The following is a 23,649-nucleotide window of genomic DNA, read 5'->3' on the forward strand; positions in this document are numbered from 1 at the left end:
ACTAATCTGATGTTTATAAGGTCTATAAACACAATGATTGAACGAACATTACTATCACGTTCTGAAATTAATAACATGGTTATCGTAGATTAGCGGGGCTAACTGTTAGCTCTTAGCCCCGTTAGCGGTGTCTGTAATGACTCATTAACTCTTAAACGGTCCGTGAAAAATATATTTTTTTCCAGCGGATGTCTTAGTTACAACATGATTGAACTAGCAAAGCAGTTTTGTGTTGCGATGTGTGGCACTTATTCTGTTTTGGGAAATCACGACGTGGCTGCAGCAGCAGCAAAGCTAACATCAGGACGTCATCTGTTAAAAGCCTCCCGTTGTCGGATACGAGATGAAACTACTCCAGTTAGCTCAATCATGTTGCAACTAAGACATCTGCTTTTAGATTTAACATTTAGATTTAAATTTAGACTTAGCATTTAGATTTAACATTTAGATTTAGATTTAATATTTAGATTTAGCATTTAGATTTAACATTTAGATTTAGATTTAGATTTAGATTTAATATTTAGATTTAACATTTAGATTTAGGTGCCACATTTAATATTTAGATTTAACTATTTAATATATTTCTAAGTTAACAAATATTGCTGTAAATGTGTTTAGCATTTGGTACTTGAGTTAAAGACATCTCACTGGACACTTTGTGCAAAGTTTGGTGAGCATTGTTTGAAGCTAAATGTGCCAAATGTTGATGTTATTTTCAGTGTGAGCCACTTTACAAACGGCACCCCATACTTGCTGTAGTGCCACCATCAGGACTATTGGCTTGAGTTTACAGCTGAGGACATCTGGCATGAGACTGGACTTTGAAACTGTAAAAGATTGAAATTTAAAAGTAATCTTGCCTAAAATATTGAGGAAATGTGCTTATAAAGTGTCCATAGTGTTCCTAAAGTGTCTATGGTGCAGTTTATTGTGAGCAGTGTAGTCTGACAGCAGCAGGAAGGACCTGCGACAGCGTTCCTTCACACACTTTGGGTGAATCAATCTATCGCTGAAGGAGCTCCCCAGAGCTTTTATCTCCTCCTGCAGGGGGTGGGAGTCATTAGTCCTCAGAGATGACAGCTTGGCTGCACGGAGTCCAGAGAGCATCCCAGGACAGAGCTGGCCTTCTTGATCAGCTTGTCCAGTCTCTTCCTATCTGCAGCCGAGACACTGTTGCCCCAGCAGACCACTCCGTAGAAGATGGCTGATGCCATTGCCACTGTGGTGGCACAGTGTCAAAGGTCTTCAGGGGCGCCCCCTGCACTCCAAAAGACCTGAGCCGCCTCAGCAGGTAGAGTCTGCTTTGGCCTTTTCTGTATAGTGCTGTTGTGTGATTAGTCCAGTCCAGTTTATTGTTAAAATGAACACCCAGGTACTTAAAAGATGTCACCATCTCAATGTCCTTTTCCTGGATGTTCACAGATGTTGGGGGGAGGAGTCTGCGCCTGTGGAAATCCACCACCAGCTCTTTGGATTTCCCTGCGTTGATTAGATTAGATTAGATTAGATTGAACTTTATTAATCCCTTGGGAAGACTCCCTGAGGGAAATTAAGATTCCAGCAGCATTGGATAGCAGCACACAGGGTAAAGAGCACACAGGGTATCAAAAAGTAAAAAGTAAAAACAATTTGCAAAATATAAATATAAGATATACAGAGAATAAATAAGTAATTCCTTATTATATTCCTTATTGCAGTGGCTGCTGACTTCTGGTTACTGCTTGCTACTGGCTACTGGCTACTGCTCCTTCCCGTCCTCTGTCTTCCTGTTACTCCTCCTCCCCCAGAGTGAGGAGCTGTAAAGTCTGATGGCCTGAGGGACAAAGGAGTTTTTCAGTCTGTTAGTCCTACACTTGGGAAGGAGCAGTCTTTGGCTGAACAGGCTCCTCTGGTTGCTAATGACAGTGTGCAGAGGGTGACTGGCATCGTCCATAATGTCCAGCAGTTTGTCCAGTGTTCTCTTCTCTGCCACCATCACCGGAGAGTCCAGCTTCATGCCAACCACAGAGCCGGCCTGCCTGATCAGTTTGTCCAGCCTGGATGTGTCCTTCTTGGATGTGTTGCCCCCCCCCCAGCACACCACGGTGTAAAAGACGCTGGCTACCACGTACTGGTAAAACATCAGCATGAGTTTACTGCAGATGTTAAACGACCGCAGCCTCCTCAGGAAGTACAGCCTGCTCTGTCTCTTCCTGTACAGGTGGTTGGTGTGGGTTGTCCAGTCCAGCTTGCTGTCCAGCCACAGCCCAAGGTACCTGTAGGAATCCACAGCCTCCACCTCAACTCCCTCGATCAGAACTGGTCGCGGTCTTGGTCTGGACTTCCCAAAGTCAATGACCAGCTCCTTTGTCTTCGAGATGTTGAGCTGTCGATGGTGACACGGATGTGACACAGCTCAGAGTTGTAGCAGAAGTCCGAGGTGTACAGGGTGAAGAGAAGAGGGGCCAGCACCGTGCCCTGGGGTGCTCCGGTGCTGCTGATCACAGTGTCAGACATGGTGCCCCTCAGCCTGATGTACTGCGGCCTGTCGGTGAGGTAGCTGGAGATCCAAGTGACCAGGCAGGGTTCCACTCGCATCCTGTTCAGTTTGTCCTGAAGCACAAGGGTCTGGATGGTGTTAAAGGTGCTCGAGAAGTCCAAGAAGAGAATCCTCACCATGCCGCTTCCCTTATCCAGGTGCGAGTGGGCTCAGTGTAGCAGGTAAAGGATGGCATCTTCCACACCAACACCTGCCCAGTATGCAAACCGCAGATAGTCCTGGGCATGTTGCACCTGGGGTCTGAGGAGGCTGAGGAAGAGCCACTCCAACGTCTTCATCAGGTGTGAAGTGAGTGCCACTGGTAGGTAGTCATTCAGCTTGCTGGGCCGGTTCTTCTTAGGAACTGGAACGATGCAGGATGTCTTCCAGAGGGTGGGCACTCTCCCTGCCCTTTGAAAAAATCTACAATTATATCTGTGCCTAAAAAACCTTGTCCTTCTGAGGATAATGATTACAGACCTGTGGCTTTGACTTCGATCGTAATGAAATGTTTTGAGAAGTACATTGTGTCGATACTCAAATCAGAGGTAAATTCTCAGCTCGATCAAACCAATTTGCTTACCAACAAGGGCGAGGCACTGATGATGCTATTAATAGTAACACCCACCTAACGTTAAAGCACCTTGAAAACCCTAAAGCGTACGCCTGTCTTTTATTTATTGATTTCAGTTCAGCATTTAAGACCTTGCAGCCTCATCTGTTAATAAGGAAATTGTCTCAGATGACCGTAACCCCTCTGATCATTAAATGGTTTTATTCTTTTTTGACGAATAGAACTCAGAATATCAAAGTAAACAATACCCTCTCTGACACTAAATCTGTAGGTATGGGAGCTCCTCAAGGTTGTGTGAGTACCCCTGTTTTATTTACACTTTACATAAATGAATACTGCAGTAGCTTCCCTGGCAATTTAGTTTTTAAGTTCTCCGATGACACTGCCATTCTCAGTCTGCTGTACGAGGACACAGGTCTCTCATTGTACTTCACTGAGGTTCAGACCTTTGTTCAGTGGTGTGATGCCAACCATCTACAAATTAATGTAAAGAAAACACAGGAGATGGTGTTTGACTCTCGCTCTGTGGGGGATCACACACCTGTCCCCATCCACGACAAAAACATCTGTCAGATCAGCTCCTACAAATACCTAGGTGTCCTCCTAGATATCAAATTCAGCTGGGAGACCCACATTGACAACCTGTGTTCTTGATTACAGCAAAGACTAATTTTTACGTCGGCTCAGGGTGTTTGGTATCAATCAACAGGCTATGTTTTTGTTTTACTAGGCTGTATTAGAGAGTATTATCAGGTACGGGATGACAGCATGGTATGGTAACCTCTCTGTCCAGCTTAAGACCAAACTCTCTCGTCTGGTACAGACTGCCATGAAGGTCATGGGAAGGAATGGCAACTCTTCCCTACAGGCCACCTTTGAGCAGTCTGTTCTTGTGCAGGCTCAGAGAGTTTTAGCTGACCCATCACACATCCTTTATCCTGAGTATGAACTTTTACCGTCTGGAAGACGATACAGAGTCCCCAAATGCAAACTGAATAGGTTTAAAAACTCCTTTGTGCCTATCTCAATTACTATACTAAATAGTAAATAGCTTGTTAGGGTTGAGCAACAGTGCCATGGTAAAGGGAATGCTGAATGATGATGTATTGTTGTATGTATTGTGTATTTATGTGTTATATGTTTTTATTGTTTGTTGATTTTTTTTATGGAAGCAGGCAATGTGCACAGCACTTAAGTCAAAGACAAATTTCTCTTCGGGGACAATAAAGTATATTATATCGTATCGTAAGACCTTGGGGTACGGAGTCTTGGGCACAGGTACCACGTAGGCTGTCTTCCACAGCTGTGGTACTCTCCCCAGCCTCAGGATCAGGTTGAAGATAGTTTCAACTATCCCGCACAGTTGGTCTGCGCAGGACTTCAGGAGCCTGGAGCTGATGCCGTCTGTACTTTTTTCTGCATGACTAGTTTTTTATCTTATCTTATCTTATCTTATCTTATCTTAGTGAAGGACAAGCTGGAGCAGGGGGGCTGTGTGCTGGGGGGTGGAGGTGATGAGGTGGGGGGAGGAGTTGGGGGTGGTGAGATGTCCAGGGGAGGTGTTGATGCAGTGTGCCAGGAGTGTAGGTGGGGAGGAAGGTGAAGGTGAGGATGTGGGGGGTTGCAGCTGTGATGTCTGGGCCAGGGGAGGGGCAGACTGATCAAATATACTGAAGAACAGATTCAGATCATTCACCCACTTCTGGTCACCTCTGGACTGGGAGTCTGGCTGTTTGTGTCCTGAGATGGTTTTCAGACCTCTCCAGACTCCGCTGACATCGCTCTGCTGCAGCTGTTCCTCGATCTTCTTTTTAAATCCTTCCTTTCCCCGCTTGATGTTTCTCCGCAGCTCCTTCTGCACGGCCTTCAGCTCCTCCTTAGTTCCAGAGTTAAAACTCTCCGCTTCTCCTTCAGGGGAGCTTTTATATTTGGAGTAATCCATGGTTTGATGTTGGAGAAGCAGCGTACAGTCCTGGTGAGTACGGTGCTTTTCCCACAGAAGTTAATATAATCCGTAGCGCATGATGTGAGTCTGTCAATGTCCTCGCCATGGGAGTTGCTGAGTACCTCCCACACAGTGGTCTGGAAGCAGTCCCTCAGGGCCTCCTCCCCCTGTCCTGACGTAGTATAATAATATTGTATCTGGGGGCCTCTAGTGATTCCTACCCTTACGGTCTACACCATTGGTTAAAGCTAACCTGATGAGGGTTCATAACTGTGAAATATGCGAGGCTTAGGTTCATGCGTGCACTTAGATCATTCATAATGAAACATCACCTTGTCTCACCCACTTTGTAAAAGCCATTTATTTTACACAATGCTTTAACAAAAGTTTTTCACAACTATTCAGCAAAACCTCAACTGGTGTATTTAAAGTTGGAAGTATTTTTTTTTTTATAAACCCAAAAAACAAACAGACAAAATGGGTAAAACAACAGACAAACTGAGACCAGAATGACACCACACTGGTGGTTTCGTCATTCCTAGCCCACTGCCATGCTATAAATAACTCTGTAACAATCTCATGCAACCAACAACCCATCACAGCTAAAGAACAGCATTTGTCACACTAAAGTGCCTTTTTTCCCCCCAAAGTTTGTATACCCCATTTCTAATAACAATATACAAAACCTCCAGTCATTTCCAGCTCAAACACAATAAAGAGAAGTAAAAGGCAAGACAGAAAAGAACATGCTGAAAAAATATTTTTCTTTGTTTTGGCTTCTAGCACTTATTCAAATTCCCTTTAGTCCACCTTTGAAACAATAACTGATTAATTATCAATAATTAATTAATTTATGTAGCAATAATTAAAACTGTGTTGATGATCGCCAATCCTAGGACACTCACCTGTGAAATATCTTAAACACTATTTTGTAAACTATAACCCCATTTGTAAAATTAAAAACGTTCAAGTCTTTGAGAACCATAAGGCATGAAGGAGCAATGGCTCAAACTCTTACAGCTTTGAGATGCATAGAAGATGTGATATGAGACAAATGCAACAGAAAAAGATTGTCTGAAAGTAGGAAGTGGACTATGTTTGATCATTCCCGCGAATGAAATATTAATAAAGAACACAACTTTTCTTACAATAAAAAAAAGTCAAATATTTAGCTCACAAAGCATGCTATGTGGCACTTCATAATCAGCCTTCATATTCCTTCTTCTGCAAAATAACTAAATAAACAAACCCTTCACAGTGAAAGAAGATGATGACAGTTCAAGCTGAGCGCTGCATCTGGGTGTGCCCTCTTGTCCCAAAAAATAGAATATCACAGCACACATAGTCTTGACACCAAGTAGTCATAATGTACTGTGACTGCAGAACTAATTCATTGTGTATTTAAAATAGAGTGCAGGGTTTTGTGACAGTTTTCACCAAATGTTGAATGTATTAGTTTTTGGGAAGCCTATTTCTGCGACAAATAAAATAAAATAAAGTTGAGAATAATAAAAATAAATATATATTCTTATGGTGAGTCAAGATACTGAAATAAAAATACTTAAAAAATCAAAGTCATAAATCGGAGATACCATGTAAAAATTGTTGCTGTATGTCAAATGTTTTATGTTGACTTATTCAAGTCAAAAAAAGATCCAGTAAGTATCATCTGACACTAATTAATCTGTTCATCTTAAAGTAACATACTGACTTAAGTCAAAATGAACATAAAGCAAGTTTAAGATTTTTAGTCAAAATAATGACACTAAAACAAATTTGAGAGAGTAAGTCAAACAGTCTGTTAAAATTTTGACTTGCAAAGTCAAAATTATGAGACATTCACAAAATATTGACTTAAATGCTAATACATTTGTTTATTATCTTCACATTTTGACTTTCCATCCATAACATTTCATAATTTTCTTTTTCTGACAGGATTAGGTGGCAAAGTTTCACATACTCCTGCAGTACTTTTCAGTCACCTTGCATATGTCATTGTCTTAGATCAAACCACAGAACCACATCTGCATGATTAATGAAAGGTCGAAACACTACCTAACTTTATGCTATTTTTGAGGCTGAAATATTTTGAGTGTTTGGGATTTGTTTTTGTTTTTTTACCAAGGATAAAAGAAGCAGAATAAATTAAATGATCAGACCTGAACTAATATAAAGCAATGCTAGCTCTCAAACAGTAAAGTCAACAGTTTGCATCACATTTTCAGGTAAACCCAACACAGAGGATTTGCAAACATACATTATTTTGTAATGTATATATTCTAAATATTTACACTCCATAGTGTATACACTGTATGTGAACAGCAGTCTAAGACAAACCCATGTTCTAAAGGCAGTCTAAGAGCTGACTGCAGAGGAAACCCTGTAAATCAAAGCCCTATGAAGGTGATGCAGACTGTTGGCATGTTTCCAGGCATGACTTCTCTCAGTGTGATCACTCGGCACAAGCGGCAGCAGTAATGATAGCAGCAGTGAGGCGCAGCTCAGTTTGAGCTGCTATAATGATCATCACAGCTGAATGGAGGGTAGGCAGCACAACTAACTTTGAACAGCATGTTGTCGTCATCATCACCATGACACCCCATCATCAGACCACAGTCACATGACGTGAAAAGACATGTCCTCTTTCTCTCCTGTCCTCATTCCTCCCTGGTGGACCTTGTATGGGGCTGTCGTCTACTCTGCGGCCCTCTGTTGAATGTTGGTGATGTGTCAGGTGATGTTTGGTTACTCATCATCCCATGTTTGCTGTAGCAGGAAGTTAGCAGCTAGATTCTCATTCTTCTCGCAGGCGAAGTAAGCCTGGATGACTAAGCCTTCAGGAAAGCCCAGGGCTTTTAACTGAAACACATCGTACAAATTAGTGTTACACAAACACACACACACACATCACCCCAGCTGTGTCTGAGACAGTTACTGTCAAGATTCAAGAATTCATTGCCTACTCAGCCTTTACAGTCGATGTGGAATTTGTTTCTATGTCCACTGCAACAAAACATATAATCAGGGCACACACGCTTACATATACATGTAAACATCACGACAGGATACACAACCCTGATTCCAAAAAAGCTGGGATGTTGTGTAAAACATAAATATAAACAGAATACAATAATCTGAAAATCCTTTTCGACCTACATTCAATTGAATACAGTACAAAGACAAGATATTTATTGTTCTAACTGATAAACTTTGTTTTGCAACAAAGCAATCAAGTTTTCTCTGACCATCATTTAATTTTTAATTTTTAATTTAATTTTATATACTTTATTAATCCCAGAGGGGAAATTCAATTTTTTCACTCTGTTGTCAATTACACACAGGTCTGAACACACACACACATGCACAAACAGAACCTATACATGCACTAAGTGGAGAGATGTCAGAGTGGGGCTGCCCATGACAGGCGCTCAGAGCAGTGGGGGGGTTTGGTGGCAGGCCTTGAACAGGTGACCGTCCGGTTCCCAACCCAAGTCCCCATGGACTGAGCTACTGCTGCTGTCAGAGGAACTAAGTAAGGTGGCAAAACAACAGATGGGCCTACTGGATTTAATTGATGAAGTGCGACAAGTGAAGTTTGTGATTATAGAAAAAGACAAGAAAATTGAAGAGCTTGAAAGAGCAGTGGAAGATCTGGCACAGAATAAATGACCCAGTGATAACTGGACTGGAGACGCCCCATCGCACCTATGCACAAATCACAGCAGGTGACAAGGAGGGTGAGAATGTACCAAGAGGTGAACCGCACTGACTTGAGCAGCAAGTCATTAACTTCTTCAGTAACAAAGACATTCCTCTGGACAGTAAAAATATAGCTGCTTGCCACACCATACCCCAGAAACAAAACAACAGGCCAAACATCATCATTTGATTTGTGTATAGAACACATAAAACTGAAGTGCTTAAGCTTGCAAAAAAGCTTAAGGGCACAGGTGTATATGTTAATGAGCATCTCACAAAGAGAAATGCTGAAATTGCATGACAAGCAAGAATCCTGAAGAAGGAGAAACGAATTCAGGACACCTAGACAAGGAACTGCAAAGTAATGATAAGACTGAAAGGTACATCAGGGCCCTATTTTAGAAAGTTACTATGGTAGCATACTCTGTGAAGCAAATCTGCTGGCTCACAGGTTTGCTTCATCTGAGCCTGAGGCTGATCACCTGCTGAGCATGTAGCAGGAAGGAGAAACATTGCGTGTCCTTTAGTGAATGAAGTCATGGACATTGAGGCACAATTTATGAAGGGGCTGTTGCGGAAGGAGATGGTGATTAGACCTTGTTTGGATGTCTTCCTGGAGGAGTGTCTATATGAAAGATACAATTTCACCTCACATTCTATCTTTTTTTTGTTTTAAAGATACTTTTTTGGGCATTTTTTGCCTTTAATTGACAGGACAGTTAAGTGTGAAAGGGGAAGAGAGAGAGGAGATGACATGCAGCGAAGGGCCACAGGCTGGACTCGAACCCGGGCCGCTGCGGCAACAGCCTTGCACATGGGGCGCCTGCTCTACCCACTAAGCCACCGACACCCCCACATTCTATCTTTTATCCTAATCTGTTCCACCCACATATATCAAATATTACACAAACATGATCATTTGAGCAAATCTTATGCATTGCCCTTTGATTCTTAGGCAGCAGCAGTTTTCTTTATAACATCGGAGATACTGAACACATTGGCGAGGCAACTGTTTGTCAGGCCAGTAGAAAAGTGACTCTGGCTCTGAAAAGACTTATACTTGTTTTTGTGGATTTCTGTGGGCATAAATCAGAAAGGACCATCAAAGAGGAATTCCACAGAACTGCAGGGTTGTCATTGTTATAAGAAATTAATCTACTTGATACATTGTGCAATGATTTATGAACCCTTTTCATATATTCAAAGAATTGACTAATTGGCTGCATTTATGTGACTCACATCTCCATCATAGCTCCATCTGAGCATAAAAGAGATTATGTGAATAGGAAGTAATTTCAGCAGTTCATCAATGCAATTAACCTCAACCTAATATTGCAAGAATGACATAAGTAGAAGCAAAATTTTCACCAGTCTGTACAATAGGCCTATCTTTGTGTTTTATTTTGAGTTGCTGCCAAGTGCATTTGGGCCCCATCAGATTACAGCTGAATCAGACGATATAACATATTATACTAAATATATGAACACTGTTAAATATAAAAATGTTTCTATATTTTCTATAATTAGACACGCATTAACGCATCACATTACATAACATCACTTCACATTACCTATTAACACACACTGCGATCTTTTGCCCTGTTTGTAATGTCTGCTCCTAAATGCAAAATTATTGGTAATATGACAACTGTTACTGACAACTTGATGGAATGTGTAACTATTGAAATTGAGGCTGAAAGATCCAAAAACATATTAATTAGTTGTATTTATAGAACACTGTATTGATCAATTTAATTAGATTTCTGAGTAATATGAAAAACATATTAAGGTGATTCTGGTTTGTGGCAATCTGGAAATCCATCGGTAAAAAAAAAAAAAAAAAAAAAATTTTCTTCCTACATTACAATGTAATTGCAGAATCTGTCTTGAGAGATTAGGTTTGTGGTGACTTCATCAATGATTTGCTAAAATCTAATAATCATATGAAGAATGCAGATTTTGTAAATACAATGTTTAGTTTGAGTTTTTATCCATTAATTGTAAGGCCTAGCAGAATAACTAAAGACTAGCTGATGGCTAGTGGTGGTGCTAGTTCTTGAGTGCGTGTTGCCATGTAAACACAGCAAGCCTGCAGGGCAGGCTAACTAACCACGGTGAGAAATTATGCTATAAAAGTGGAGTAAATTACGTCTTTTCAAGTCCATTTTGCACGCCGTGGCTTCAGGGCACTTGGATTACGACGGATGAGCCGTTCTGACGTTTTTGAAATGCATTAGCAGAGTTTTATTACATTTTCAAAATGTGGGTTCCATGCACTTCAAGTGTAGCTATTATTCCGGCTAGCTGTTATCCTCCAATACCCCAAATGAGTTTGTGGATTAAAAAACTACACTGGACTTCTTGTCGGCATTAGGGTCAGTAAGTACTGTCTGTATTTTCATTCTAAAGTGGCCATTTCCTTTAAAGCAGATCTTCAAATCTCAGATTTGAAATTATGTTGCTCTCAGTTGAGTTTTAAAAAAGCCTTAAAATATAAAATGATTTCAGATTATAATGTAAAATGATCAAAATGTAAAAGAACCCAGGATTATAATTAAGAGCATAATGTATTTAATTATTAATTTATATATCTCATTTCTTTAGTATTGTTGATACTCTGGGTTATCCTTTGGTTGATATGGGATAGGCAAAAATAATCCTTGGGCTTCTGCCTATTCTCTTTTTGTTTATTGAGTGTGTGAACATTTGTGTGGAATATTAGAGAATAGAGAATATTTTTTCTCTAGATATACAGTACAGGCCAAAAGTTTGGACACACCTCATTCAATGCGTTTTCTTTATTTTCATGACTATTTACATTGTAGATTCTCACTGAAGGCATCAAAACTATGAATGAACACATGTGGAGTTATGTACTTAACAAAAAAAGGTGAAATAACTGAAAACATGTTTTATATTCTAGTTTCTTCAAAATAGCCACCCTTTGCTCTGATTACTGCTTTGCACACTCTTGGCATTCTCTCCATGAGCTTCAAGAGGTAGTCACCTGAAATGGTTTCCACTTCACAGGTGTGCCTTATCAGGGTTAATTAGTGGAATTTCTTGCTTTATCAATGGGGTTGGGACCATCAGTTGTGTTGTGCAGAAGTCAGGTTAATACACAGCCGACAGCCCTATTGGACAACTGTTAAAATTCATATTATGGCAAGAACCAATCAGCTAACTAAAGAAAAACAAGTGGCCATCATTACTTTAAGAAATGAAGGTCAGTCAGTCCGGAAAATTGCAAAAACTTTAAATGTGTCCCCAAGTGGAGTCACAAAAACCATCAAGCGCTACTGAAACTGGCACACATGAGGACCGACCAGGAAAGGAAGACCAAGAGTCACCTCTGCTTCTGAGGATAAGTTCATCCGAGTCACCAGCCTCAGAAATCGCAAGTTAACAGCAGCTCAGATCAGAGACCAGATGAATGCCACACAGAGTTCTAGCAGCAGACCATCTCTAGAACAACTGTTAAGAGGAGACTGCGCGAATCAGGCCTTCATGGTCAAATAGCTGCTAGGAAACCACTGCTAAGGAGAGGCAACAAGCAGAAGAGATTTGTTTGGGCCAAGAAACACAAGGAATGGACATTAGACCAGTGGAAATCTGTGCTTTGGTCTGATGAGTCCAAATTTGAGATCTTTGGTTCCAACCGCTGTGTCTTTGTGAGACGCAGAAAAGGTGAACGGATGGATTCCACATGCCTGGTTCCCACTGTGAAGCATGGAGGAGGAGGTGTGATGGTGTGGGGGTGTTTTGCTGGTGACACTGTTGGGGATTTATTCAAAATTGAAGGCACACTGAACCAGCATGGCTACCACAGCATCCTGCAGCAACATGCTATCCCATCCGCTTTGCGTTTAGTTGGACGATCATTTATTTTTCAACAGGACAATGACCCCAAACACACCTCCAGGCTGTGTAAGGGCTATTTGACCAAGAAGGAGAGTGATGGAGTGCTGCGGCAGATGACCTGGCCTCCACAGTCACCGGACCTGAACCCAATCCAGATGGTTTGGGGTGAGCTGGACCGCAGAGTGAAGGCAAAGGGGCCGACAAGTGCTAAACACCTCTGGGAACTCCTTCAAGACTGTTGGAAAACCATTTCAGGTGACTACCTCTTGAAGCTCATGGAGAGAATGCCAAGAGTGTGCAAAGCAGTAGTCAAAGGGTGGCTATTTTGAAGAAACTAGAATATAAATCATGTTTTCAGTTATTTCACCTTTTTTTGTTAAGTACATAACTCCACATGTGTTCATTCATAGCTTTGATGCCTTCAGTGAGAATCTACAATGTAAATAGTCATGAAAATAAAGAAAACGCATTGAATGAGAAGGTGTGTCCAAACTTTTGGCCTGTACTGTATGTAACTGAAATAAAAAGTATTCATTCATTCATGCATGCAGAGATTTCTCTGGATTCTCTGAATCTTTTGATGATATTATGGACTGTAAATGTGAAACTTCACAAAGTGACCATCCCTCCTTTTTAAAAAAAAAAAAAAAAAAAAAGATACATTTTTGGCCATTTTGCCTTTAATGGACAGGACAGATAAGCGTGAAGGGGGAAAGAGAGAGAGGGGGGATGACATGCAGCAAAGGGGCACAGGCTGGATTCGAAGCCGGGCCGCTGTGGCAACAGCTTTGTATATGGGGCGCCTGCTCTACCACTAAGCCACCAGCGCCCCGTGACCATCCCTCCTTGTGAACAACCTAGCCTTTCGCAGATGGCTCTGTCATACCCAATGAAGAGGCAAAAATCGGTGCCTGGAATTGGGCCTGTAGGCTCCCGACCTTGTCCTCAACGTTGCTTCTCAATTGTCCTCAGATGTCGATCTGGTACCTTGGATTCAACTAAGCAGCACTCAAGAAAACACTGGAGACAGGCAGAGTCCGATGCAATCGAGTTTAATGTGTTCACAAGCTTAACACATACAACTCATCGAGTCAAGCCCCGGAGCCGGACTGAAAACCGCTTCTCAACACATCTGCTTTTATGCTGGTGGAGACTGGGTAGAGTCTCCGCCTTTTTCTGCTAATCCATCCCACTTTAACCCAATTCTATTGGTGGAAACCTTTTTCTTTTGTCCAATCATGAGCAGGCCCGATTTTAATGGTGTAATACTTTCGTTTTGAGCCTGGAATTTCCCAAGTTTTCCACCCTTAGCTCCGGATTCGCTTTCACTTTATTTTTTAAAAAACATGTGAATTTTAGGGACTTTCTTTATGCAGCCCCTTGTGCTCTCATGTGCCCTTATGCAGTATGAACCTTTATGTGCATTAGGTAATACAGACATTTGAATGTGTGTGTGTATCATTATACAGAGCATGATAGGTTATATTTGAATGTGTGTGTTCTTTAGTGTATGGATACAATGTAAACTCATATTATGAATACTCTGGCATGTATAACAGTGTTTTAACATATATAGATGCATCTCACTCAGTATTATAAGAACTTATGCATAAAACATGGTTATATGATGGTCATAAGGCATTGTTTCTTAATCAACTTATGCAGTATAATCATTCTACTTGATTAGGAGTTAACTTTTTTACACTACACCAATTAGGGTACTATCATCTGACACTAATTAATCTGTTCATTTTAAGAATATTTTAAACAGGTGTTTTTTGAGCATTCCACAATTTTCCTAGTCTTTTGTTGCCCCTTTCCCAACTTTTCTGAAACATGTTGCAGCCACCAAATTCAGAATGAGTGTATATTTACAGGAAACAATAAAGTTTAGCAGTTTGAACATCAAATATCTTGTCATTATACTGTATTCAGTTAAATAAAGGATGAAAAGAAAAAATTGTAAATCACTGAATTCAGTTTTTATACAGCGTCCCAACTTTTTTGGGGAACTGGGGCTGTAAGAATACACCAGATTTTAAGATGGTCAGTTCACTCATTGCACAACGAGGTGTCACATTGCTCGATGACTATGCACCGTACATTATCATCGAAATAGGAGAAATACAGATACATTAATACTCACCTTCACTGTCCGAAAATGTCTTAGTGATGTTGTAGCTTCTAGCCCTTTAAATCTGTAGTGTTTGTGTTTTGCATCATTATCAGATCATTTCATTGTAGATAAATAAGAAAACATGAGTCATGATTTTGAATGGCCAAGAGCAAAATTATTCATGACTTGTTTTGCAGTGAATGTCTCCTCACTGTGTGGCAGCTTGTGGGTTCAGTGCACACTTAAACAAGTGTGCACAGAATGTTTTGTTGAATCCAACATGTTGAAAAGAAAGGTAAATATTATTTCATAGGTTTGTGTTCTTTGGTAAACCATAAATACGTCATCACAGCACAAGCTGTGCAATTTCCAGACAAACAATGCAGTTTAATTGGACTTAATAAAGACAGTGGTTACTGACCCTCTCAATGGCCTCTTTCTCCTGTGGGGTGACCTGGATGTAGTTGGTGTGGGGTGACCCCTGGGCCTCAGCCCCCTCACCTCCTGTGTCGTCACCTCGTGGCTCATTCAGCATCTGCACAAAACGCTCCTGGTGCTGGGTGATTTGCTGCAAGTAATACATAAAAATGACATAAAAGCAAAACTGACACAGATCAGCGGATTACAATTACACCCAATCAAATAGTCTACATTAGACATGGTAAAATGGCATCCATGATTTTGTCAGATGTATTTGCCAACACTTTTGTAACATATTTCCATTGCTGACAATTGCAAAATAAAATTTAAAGAAATGTATACTTAGTTATGTATTTGTATTTAATCGATATGTCATGAAGAATATAGCTTTCTTATCCAGTGGCGATGCTTTCATAACAATATTTCTAACTGGATTCAAATGTCTGCCACTTTTGTAGATACAGATTAAATTCAAATAGCTCCTGAAGTAGCAACTACAATTACTGCCTAGCAGTTGTATGCCTCTTCCATGAATGCTTCACACATTTCCCCCCCCCTGCAGCACAAAAGATCTATACAATCAGCACAGTTTCAAGATTAGAGTCATCAATTTAGTATCTGACCAAATGTCTCCCCTCCTGTTCCTGAGATATGAGGATGAGTAATGGCCAGAAAAGTGTTTTTTGCAGAACATTATGATGTCACACTGAAGCTGATCTTTGATCCTTTGATTATAAAAAATCATCACTTCATCATTTGTGATATTGGGCTATATAAATAAAATTGATTGATTGATTGATTGATTGATTATCCTATAGGACATTTGTGTGATATTTTTCCATAATTATTGTAGTAACCAAAGATCCTGTAAATGTCAATAAATTATCAAGTATTCTATCAATTAATCCATCAACTAAGAAATACTTTTGCTTTATTAAAGAGCAACGTCAATATACAAAAGAGACAACAAGACAAGTCTCTTAACGAATAACTAATTGGTTTCCTTTTTACAACAGTCTACATTTTTATTGCTTAAATTGCTTATAACAATTAGGCTGTAATTGCTACTACTGTATGACTGTACTGCAGCAGCCTCCCACTCAAGCTAATGTTATCTATCCATCAGTAGTAACTTACACCAGCATTATTCAGCGGTTTACCACACTGACAGTGAATATTTATGTATCCCGTGTGGCTTGACATCTCAGTGTGAAAACTCTGATTCACCTGTTACACATCAGCTTTTCGGCATTTTTCTATTTCTCTCCTGATATGACACGTGCGCATTTCATCACCCAAAAGAGCTCAGCCTTGGCAATGATGCGATGTCAGTCAGGTCTATGTGTATCACACTTATCTTCACAATCTATAGTATCACCTAATGACACTGACGTTTCAACAGTCAAGCAGCGCAGCATTAGATCTTAAATTAGTAATACAAGACCGTATTTTGAGCAACATTGGATGTTTGTGTTTTTTGTTTTTTTCTGATGAACTAATTTTAAAAAGCCAAAACAATGTATAACTTTTCCAGGAATTTCTTAACCTGACCCCTTTTACACTGCCTCTTCAAGGCGGGAATTTCCAGTTATCCCACCTCACCATTTTGTATAAAGGTACAGTCGCAGAATGAGGGGACAAAGTTGTCTCGTCTTTAAGCCTGCGTCAGAGGGAGTAACAACAGCAAAATGATGCCTGTATAAATGGGACAGTGGGCAGGATGGGATCATGTGCAGCACGGGTGTGATGTGCAACCCATTACGGGAGATTTAAAAAAAGTAGCCAATCCCAGTTAGCAGCTAACACAAGGAAAAAGAACAGCAGCTGAATATGTTCACAAATTGGAAAAACAATGAGATTCAGGCGATCCTTACCCTCCGAGGAGAGGACGAGATTAGCGCCATATAACAGACGGTAAATGATTGTTATTGCCATGTTAATGCCATTGTTACTGTTTTTAAAGCACTGCCAGTACATATTTTACATGTCACACTGTAGGCCAATGCTGTTGTGTTACATGTCAGTCCTATCATGCCTCTTTTGCTTCAGTGATGCCGGCTTGCTGTCTAAAATCACACACTGGAGCTGCATTATGTTAGCCTGCCGTTGGACTGTCGGACTGTACATTTCCTCTATTCCTGAGGGGCGGTATCAACGGCACGCAATTGGAAAGACGGAAAACCTATCAAAGTAAACGAAACGTGTGACGTAGGCTAGCACAACACAACTGTAAACAGACCAGCAAGCTGCAGCGGAGATGAGCTGTGATGATGTCTGGGAAAGAGTGTTGCCGTCTTTGCGGATTTCCTCCTCACTGTGGACTCCGAGTTGCATGGCTGTGATTCCCAGCTTGGTCACTTCCCTGACCTGCTCCTCCATGAGAGCAACTAGCGGAGAAACAACAATAGCCACTGGGTTTTCACTGAGTCCCATCTTTTTCCCGATCAGCGGAGCCAGTTGGTAAATTAAACTTCTACCAAACCCCGTAGGAAGGACGGCAAACACATCCTTCTTTTCAATAAAAGCTTTCAGTGCAGCCGTTTGCTCTGCTTTTAAAGAAAATGTACATTTCAGTCCATTCAACACATTTACCATCACAGTTTCAAAATCAGTAGCTATGTTGGTTGTTTACGAAATGCATTCACTCCGCTCCTTGTCCCTCCTATTCTGATGACGTGATTTCAAATAACCCGCCCCAAAGTAATAAACGATTGTGATTGGCCCAGTAAGCTTAAACTGATGCCAGAATGCGCATTTATGATTGCATGGCCAGACTGATCTGAGGAGCGAAATAGAATATGAGCTCGCAAGATTAGGATGGTTTCACCAGGCTAGCATTATGTACCGTCGTAAACAAAAGTGCCCCTTAAACAGTTTCTTGTTGAGACAGTCTTTAAAAACTCCCAGACCTACATAAAAAAACACTTTTACCTGGGCTCAGAGACTTAATTCTCTTACTGCTCTGTTAACAGGTTTTGAAATATCTTACTAACAGAAAAACTTTAACCACTGGCAGAAAGCCACTGTAGGGCGGTGAGTGTGCTGGTATAGTACCTGCAGCAGCTGTGGGTTGTCTCTGCCTAGCTGCTGCAGAAGGGCTGGTAGGAGGGCCGGGTTCTGCTGGATGATCTGTCTCATCTGCTGGAACTGAGGCTGGTTCCTCAGGAACTCCAGAGGGTTCCCTGTGGAGACAGAGCCTCCACCAGCAGAGGGAGGCTGGCTGCCAGACACAGGCCCTGCTGTAGAGGGGACGGGTTGGTTACCACTGGTTTGGTTTAGTGTGATAGACCTTGATAACAAAATTAACAAACAAACAAAATTAAAATATACACACTGAAAACCAGAAATATCTATATGTGTTGTTAATGTTGGTGTTTTTTTCCTTGTTCCTCCTCTTCAAAAATCCATAACCCATTTGGTTAACTGGGATAAGATTAGTGGTACCATAATGTTGGTGACAAAAACAACAGCACCTCGTGCAACAATCTACTCCTTACTGACATGTTATCTTTCTAACATTAGTGACAGTAAGTTAACTATTGTTTATTAACTACTAGGTTATATCTGCTTAGCGGTGATTAAAAATTCCACTTTCTGTGTGGTGTTCTTACCCATAGGTTGTTACGAAAAAAAAGGTAAAGTGTAATTTTTTAACCAAATAGGTCCAGGTACTAGGACTCACACAAACTGAGCTCAGGAACTAAAGCCCCATTTCCACTGAAAACCTTTGGTATAGTAACTTTAGTACTGTATGAAACCCATATGGACATGTACCTAAACCCTGGAACTGTTCAGCCTTTCCACCAGTGACAGTACTCTAAGGGCATTCATGCTCAACATCTTCTGTTCGTTCTCTGCATTCATTTCTTCCATATTCTTGCATGTTTCCTGAACGCTTGTGGACACAGATGAAACAGAGCAACACCCTCGAAGATCAAAGAGGCAGAGTAGCATAGTTCAAGCATGATATAACCGAAGGGGACAACAACAAGACATTTAAATAATGGCGGAACATGATAAATCTGTGATATAATGAAAAGGATTCTTCATCTACATATCTGGATGCATATAATGGCCTTACAAACCACCATCATCTACAGTACTGCCTCCGTTTAAAGGTACAATATTACTCCTTGTTTGCTATTGTGTGAAACTTTTGACCTTGCCCTCTTGTTCCATCAGCTGGTTGTATCTATGCCATTATAAAGGACACATGAAAATAGAGGGCAATGACGTTTACAACATTTAAAACAGACCTATCTATTTTCATATGTAAAGGGAGTATAATTGAGCCTTAAAATGGGGGTGTTGTTACTCAGTGCTCTGTACAGTTCTCAATGTATGTCCTCTTCAAGGGTGATATAGAGAAACATCTGCCCCTCATTTATTACACTTCTGGTCAAAATTAATATATATGTTTAAAACACCTGAAGATCAAATCATCACTGAAGTGACTGACTTTAATGTTCAGCACTTGGTGTTGCATTTTATGCATGAATTGTGCTATATAAATAAAGTTATTATTGTTATTATTATTAGTATTATTATCATTATTATTATTATTATCATCAGGCTGTCGATATCTGAAATCTATGAGTGCCGGTGTTCCATTTGTTTACAAATGAAGTCTGCCCTTTGTTCTTAAACTGATACTAGAGGCAGTGAGTGCTGTTTAGCTGCATTCGGCACTGCAAACTCCATCCCAGTAGTTCCTGGGCTATGTGCATCTTCTACCCCCAGAGCAGAGATAGAGGACTCCACTCAACCCACTGGCCAACAGATCTGAGGTCAGCAGGAGTGAGCCCTGCAGTTGGACTCTGTTGCCACGATGAATAAACGAACATAGATAGTGGTGATAAAGGTGTGCTCTTACTGGTTGCAGCTGCTGGGGGCTGCCGTGGTTCTTGTGTAGCAGCGGTGGGGGGGTTGGATGGAGCACTCTGTCTAACTGGCTCCTGAGGAGGCAGATCACTGGCCTCTGCTGGAATACCCTGTAGTTCAGAAACATTTACTTCACACTCTAGATTGCAGTGGCAGGCAGGGCTGTGAATAAACCACACAGACAGATTAAATGCTCACCATGAGTAGATATTCCACTGCTCGGTCTGGGTTGTTGTAACTGGCTCTGAGTGCAGCGACTACCTGTTCCCGCTCGTAACCCATGGACATGATCTCTGACACCAGGTTCTCATAGGCTGGACCTGTCACTGTGGAAACAACAGGAGAGGTAGGACAGAGACACTTACCTTTCTGGAAATTTTACACTTTTCTTTGTTTAGGTTAAAATGCTATTAATAAGTACCCTGGAAATCACGAGTTCTCACGAGAGCCCAATTTGAATTTGCTTAGCAAGTCACTCTGACAATCAGTAATGATGCTCATTACCTATGCCCATGAAACCGAGCTGCACCAATTACATTGGTGTATCTGATATAGGCGGGCCAGAACCGAGCTAAACAGATGACGACAGCGCTGTGACAACGAAGTCCGGAATCAGTCAGTAAACATTGCAAGATGGCTACGGATGAATACCAGTTGTTTGAAATGGCTTTGGCCGCTACAATGAACGAGTTAGACTTGGCTTTTTCTCTAAAAGAGGAACAGAAGACGGTGCTCGAGTCTTTCCTTTGCAAGAAGGACGTTTTTGCTGTTTTGCCGACCGGATACGGCAAGAGTCTAATCTACCAGTTAGCTCCGCTGGTAGATAAGCGTATACGTCACCCCGTGTATTGTTCTGATTGGTCGTAGTGTTATCCAATTGCATGCAGTGATAATTACAAATGCATGCTTGGTGCCGCTCAAGTTGGGCCATTTTCATTACTCATAGCCAGACCCTAAATCTTTCTAGATTTGGGTCTGGATTTCCAGGCTAATTAATAAGCTGATGGCACAATAAAATGTAAGTGAATTCCACCAGAGATAAAAACTCATAATTATACCATTCGTATATGGTTCTAAGAAAACTCTGACCAATCATTGCATTCGGACCAAATGCAATGATTGGCCGAGCGTTCGTCTGTCTTCCCCACGTGGAGGCCTCCCACTGACGTAACCGCTTGCGTAACATTGAAACACTGATATTTTTCTTTCCTGCCAGGATGCTCAGAGCTGGAACTGGCTAAAGGCATTGTGTACAGGGCTTGATGTATTTAATGCAAAAAGATTTTCCAACTTGGCATAATGTAAATCAAGGCAGTGGAATCCCACATACAGAGTAAGGAACACAAAATCACCAAGAAAACCCATCAACAAATGCAAGCTATTTCCCAGTTTTGTTCTACCCTCATTTATGACAACACAAAAAGTCATTTATGTTACAACACTGACAAACTGTCTCTAACCCTATATAACTGAGATCTGCTCATGTTGTTTTTTTCTTCAACTCTGATTAATGGAATACTCATCTTAAATTTTATTCCAAGTGGCATTGAAAAATTGTCTTTAAAAGTTCTGAATCTAACTTGCCTTTAGCAGTAGGAACCCTGTCCTAATTAAACATGTCACATATTATTATATTCAGAACTTATTTGCCTATCTCAAACTGCCATCAATTGGTAAACAAGTGTTATTAGACATGTTTTCAAAACAATAATATCTGTATATGAATGCGTATGAATATTTACATATTTTATGATCCAGGGATATAAGAACCATGTTGATGAAACATTCTGAGGAGTAGCACTGTCAGAAAATGGCACCCCAGTAGGTCACTGGGTAGAGTCCTTACAACAGCGACCCAGACTCGTGTCCAGCCCTTTGAATGCCATCCCTCTCCCCCGTCTCTCTCAGTCACTATCATAATAAGAAATGCCCAAAAATTGTCTTTAAATTAACCTTTGCGAACCAGTCAAATTGCAGTTACATTACAGTTTACAGCCATGTTTGTGAAAACATGAGTGCTTCACACACAATTCCCCCACAGCTGCACAGAAAATCTATACAATCAGCACAGTTTTAAGATGGATGTCCAGGATTAGTGTCACAAATTCAGTGTCTGATTAAATGTCTCCCCTTCTGTGCCTGAGAAATTATGTCGAGCAATGGACAGAAGAGTGTTTTTGCTGAACATTATGATGTTACAGTGACCTTTTGGATATATGTCATCACTTCATTATTTTATCCTATTGGACGTTTCTGTGAAGCTTTATAATAATTAGCATATGAATTCTTGAGCTATGGCCAAAAACATATTTTGTGAGGTGTTCTTGAGGTATCAGGTTAACGAAAACGAGACAGACCATATCACAGTGACCCGGGGCCTCAAGTACAAAGGGTGCGTACGCACAAAAACGTGGCGTACGTCCTTTTCCACGGCAAAGTTCAGATGTATCAAGAGTGAAATGACCGTGGAAATGTGCAGTGCCTCACGCCAACTTCATGGCTGGCGTACGCACGTTTCTACAGCTGTTGATCCTTTGGCGACACTTAGAGGTGATGCTGGGAAATTGTTATAATAAATAAATGTGAAAACAATTAGTCCTCAGAGTGATGTGTAAAGACTGACATACGCAGGGACTCAAAAGCAGACTCGTGCACAGTGGAAAACATAAACTTGTCCTTTAATCTCGCCAAAGTCGGTACACAGGAGGTCAAACAGCGGAGGCAAAGGTACAGAGACGGCAGGCAAAAAGCAGGATCAAAAAAGGGTAGCTATTGGTCAAAAAACACTGAAGACTCACAAGGAAAAAACGCTGGAACGCTGTCACAAAGAAACAAGACGAACTGGCACAGAGGGGAGAAAACAAGCAGACTAAATACTCTACAGGGAGGGGAGACAATGAGACACAGGTGCAACACATTAGGGGCGGGGCAGGTAATCACACAGGTGGGAAAACACGAGGGCAGGAAGTGAAGGACCTGAAATGAGACAACAGGTGAGTTTCAAAATAAAACAACAAAGATAAATGTGAGAAACAAAAAGTAACTTAACTAACAAGACGAGGTGTGACATGATGTGCACATCACAGACACATGAACAATTAACACTGATGAACAATTAACACACCCACGTGTCTGCAATTAGATGAGTGGATATAAGAGTATGCGCAAAGTGGTGCCGAAAATACCGTTAACAACAACGGCTGCTTTAGCAGTATTAGAAGATTTGTAAATGGCGCAATACGAAGAGAGTGTGTGTTCAGAGACAGATGGCACTGGCATATGATGACAACTGGCTCATCAGCTGCTTTAGGTTCCCGAGGCCAATCTTCCTGGAACTGTGCGCAGCCGGCAGCGCGACACGGCGAGGAGCCATGCGCTGCCTGTATCCATACAGGTGCTGACCACACTGGGGTTCCTAGCAACAGGGACATTCCAAAGGGAGCTGGCCAACCGATCGGGACTGCGCCAGTCGACCCTGAGCCGAACCATGCCAGCTGTGTGGGATGGAATTATCCACATGTCAGCCAGATATATCAAATTCCCTACAATGCAGCTGAACAGGCCAACATTAAAGTGCAATTTGCAGCGACAGCCGGTTTTCCTAATGTTATCGGAGCTATCAACTGCACACACAT

General features: G+C 41.2%; 1 protein-coding gene across 1 annotated transcript in view; it reads right to left on the minus strand.

Moving 5' to 3' along the window:
* Nucleotides 1-5,380: 5,380 nt before the first annotated feature.
* rad23ab (RAD23 homolog A, nucleotide excision repair protein b) overlaps nucleotides 5,381-23,649 on the minus strand; it is a 41,869-nt gene continuing 23,600 nt past the window's right edge. Inside the window, exons 6-10 of the mRNA XM_049588061.1 lie at nucleotides 20,213-20,340; nucleotides 20,007-20,124; nucleotides 18,188-18,372; nucleotides 15,135-15,281; nucleotides 5,381-7,896 (exon numbers count right to left, since the gene is read on the minus strand). Coding sequence (XP_049444018.1) covers nucleotides 7,783-7,896; nucleotides 15,135-15,281; nucleotides 18,188-18,372; nucleotides 20,007-20,124; nucleotides 20,213-20,340 — 692 coding nt within the window. The 3' untranslated portion in view covers nucleotides 5,381-7,782. The remainder of the gene's footprint in view (nucleotides 7,897-15,134; nucleotides 15,282-18,187; nucleotides 18,373-20,006; nucleotides 20,125-20,212; nucleotides 20,341-23,649) is intronic.

The sequence above is a fragment of the Epinephelus fuscoguttatus genome, linkage group LG10, assembly GCF_011397635.1.
Source record: "Epinephelus fuscoguttatus linkage group LG10, E.fuscoguttatus.final_Chr_v1".
Lineage (NCBI taxonomy): Eukaryota > Metazoa > Chordata > Actinopteri > Perciformes > Serranidae > Epinephelus > Epinephelus fuscoguttatus.